The 2,730-nt window shown below is 36.0% G+C and overlaps 1 protein-coding gene across 1 annotated transcript in view; it reads right to left on the bottom strand.

The window, feature by feature from the left end:
• Positions 1-2,730, bottom strand: part of RBL1 (retinoblastoma-like 1) — a 111,118-nt gene that overhangs the window by 49,358 nt on the left and 59,030 nt on the right. The window contains exon 12 of the mRNA XM_011929212.1: positions 2,266-2,403. Coding sequence (XP_011784602.1) covers positions 2,266-2,403 — 138 coding nt within the window. The remainder of the gene's footprint in view (positions 1-2,265; positions 2,404-2,730) is intronic.

Genomic DNA, 2,730 nt, shown 5'->3' with positions numbered 1-2,730 from the left:
GTTTAATTTTATAAATGACAACCTGAGGCAATGATAGGTGAAAACTGGTCAACAGCCCAACAGTGGGAGAAGTCAGGTGTTAGGTTCCAAGTCTAGTTCTATTTTAAATGTATTGTTCCTTTCCAGACTATTTTTTCTGCTAACTCAGAATAACAGAATTAATGAACTATTTAAAGTGACTTTGCTTATATATACTATAATTCTATTTTAATAAGGGAAGTATCCAGAATAAAGTTTATATACACAAAATACTAATAGGAGTAATAATTAGATTATAATGTATGACTTTAAATATTCACATTTATTTATTTATTTATTTATTTATTTTGAGACGGAGTCTTGCTCTGTTGCCCAGGCTGGAGTGCAATGGCACCATCTCAGCTCACTGCAATCTCTGCCTCCCAGGTTCAAGTGATTCTCCTACCTCCGCCTCCCAGGTAGCTGGGACTATAGGCACGTGCCATGATGCCCGGCTAATTTTTTGTATTTTTAGTAGAGATGGGGTTTTGCCATATTAGCCAGGATGGTCTCAATCTCCTGATCTCATAATCTGCCCGCCTCGGCCTCCCAAAGTGCTGGGATTATAGGCGTGAGCCATTGCACCCGGCCCACATTTATGTTTATGATTTTCTTCAATCAGTACATATCATTTATGTTGTTTAAAAAAACTAAGGAGGGCGACACAGTGACTCATGCCTGTAATCCCAGCACCTTGGGAGGCCACAGTGGGAGGACTGCTTGAGCCCAGGAGTTTGAGACCAGCCTGGGCAACATAGTGAAACCGAGTCTCTATATAAAAAAAAAAGGCATTTAGCTTCTTGATTAAAATAAGGATGTTACAAATAAAAACAAATTACTATGAGGTTGTTGACAAAACTAAACTTTTTCCTAATGGCAAAAGTTGAATATATACATTAACATTAAAGTAAGTGTATAGTAGAATCACTTCTCCCTAAGAAACCTAAAAATACTTTAATCACACTCAATAATTCACAGAGATAAGCTTTCCAATGACCTGCATTTTCTACAACTTTAATTCAGGCATACTTTAGGTATAAAAATTTAACTCTTCAAACCAATTTTTCTATCACCAGTAGAAAAGTAGCCTAGATGACTAAATATTAACTAAATCATGCCAAGAAGCATAACAGTAGCATTAGTCTTAAATTTTGATACTATGTAACATTAAACGTTATTGACTGTGATGACTAAATGTTATTGAGGGTGATGATGTAGTTCAATAGCTATGACCTCTGTTTTATTTTGAAAAGATTAATAAAAATAGTTGTAGCAAGAAAAATAAAGGTAAGTAAGATTCATTCACGCTGAATTTGCTCAAACTTGGGGAAGAAGCATAATCTATTATTATAGCTTTATTAGTTAGACCATCACCAAAATCAATTTTAGGTCTTTTTTCCTCTTGGTAGAAAGTGTTTTTTGTTCTTCACCATGCATTTGTTAACAGGATTATAATTTTCTTTTTTTTTTTTTTAACAGGATTATAATTTTCATTCATAAATAGGGAAAATACAAAGTTAAGTACTAGTTCCAGGTCATATTTTCAAGTCCGTGATAACAAAGGAACTGAAGCTATAAGACTGACTTAATTAACTGATACTCTCACCTTCTCTCTCTCTCTCTTTTTTTTTTTGTTTGAAACAAGGTCTTGCTTATGTGCCCAGGCTGGAGTGTGGTGGCACAATCATAGCTCACTGTAACCTCAAACTCCTGGACTCAAGCCATCCTCCAGCCTCAGTTTTCCTAAGTGCTGGGATTATAGGTGTGAGCCATTGTATGCTCAACTGTCTCTTGTGTTCCTGGTTTCACCCAAAAGGAATATATATTATCTTTCTTTTTTCTTGAGACAGAATTTTGCTCTTGTCGTTTAGGCTGGAGTGCAAACCTCCACCTCCCAGGTTCAAGCAATTCTCCTGCCTCAGCCTCCCGAGCAGCTGAGATTACAGGTGCTTGCCACCATGCCTGGCTACTTTTTTTTGGTATTTTTAGTAGAGACGGAGTTTCACCATGTTGGCCAGGCTGGTCTTGAACTCCTAACCTCAGGTGATCTTCCCACCTTGGCCTTCCAAAGTGCTGGGATTACAGGCATGAGCCACTGTGCCCAGCCAGGAATATATATTTTCAGAACACATCTGGAAACATTTTCCAGATATCACAACAGTGTTTTTCTTCAGCACTAAGATAAATACAATGTTTCTATGAGAAACATTGTTTTCATCTCATAACAGAACTTTGTTTTCATCTCACCTTATAAAAGTAAAATGGTTGCAAGTTGAGAACTTCAATAATCCAAGGAAAAGTACGAGGTGAGCTATAGGCAAAGAGCACAATTTCCAAACAACAAGCCATCAAGGAATGATGAAATATATCTTGCTCTAAAAGAACCTGGGGGAAGAGAAAGACCACAGTTTAAAATTCAGCAATTTCAGTCTTTGCCATTGTACAAATAAAACAATAGAAACAAGAAAAAATAACATGCAAATTATAGTATGCTAGATTACTGGAGATACAAATTTGAGTTCTCAAACTGGTAGTTTTCCTGTAATACCTAATCTTGCTCCGTGGTAGGTAATAAATTTAAATAAGGTGTACATAACAATCTGCTTTGAAATCTAAACAAATAATATGTCAGTATTCCCATCAACAGAAAAGCATTAGAATTCGTTGTTTTTTTCTTTTTTTTTTTTTTTTTGAGACGGAGTCTCGCTCTGT

This window comes from Colobus angolensis, unplaced genomic scaffold (genome assembly GCF_000951035.1).
Source record: "Colobus angolensis palliatus isolate OR3802 unplaced genomic scaffold, Cang.pa_1.0 Scaffold8, whole genome shotgun sequence".
NCBI classification, from domain to species: domain Eukaryota; kingdom Metazoa; phylum Chordata; class Mammalia; order Primates; family Cercopithecidae; genus Colobus; species Colobus angolensis.
Note: the sequence above shows the minus strand (reverse complement) of the source record. Positions and strands in the feature narration are given on the sequence as shown.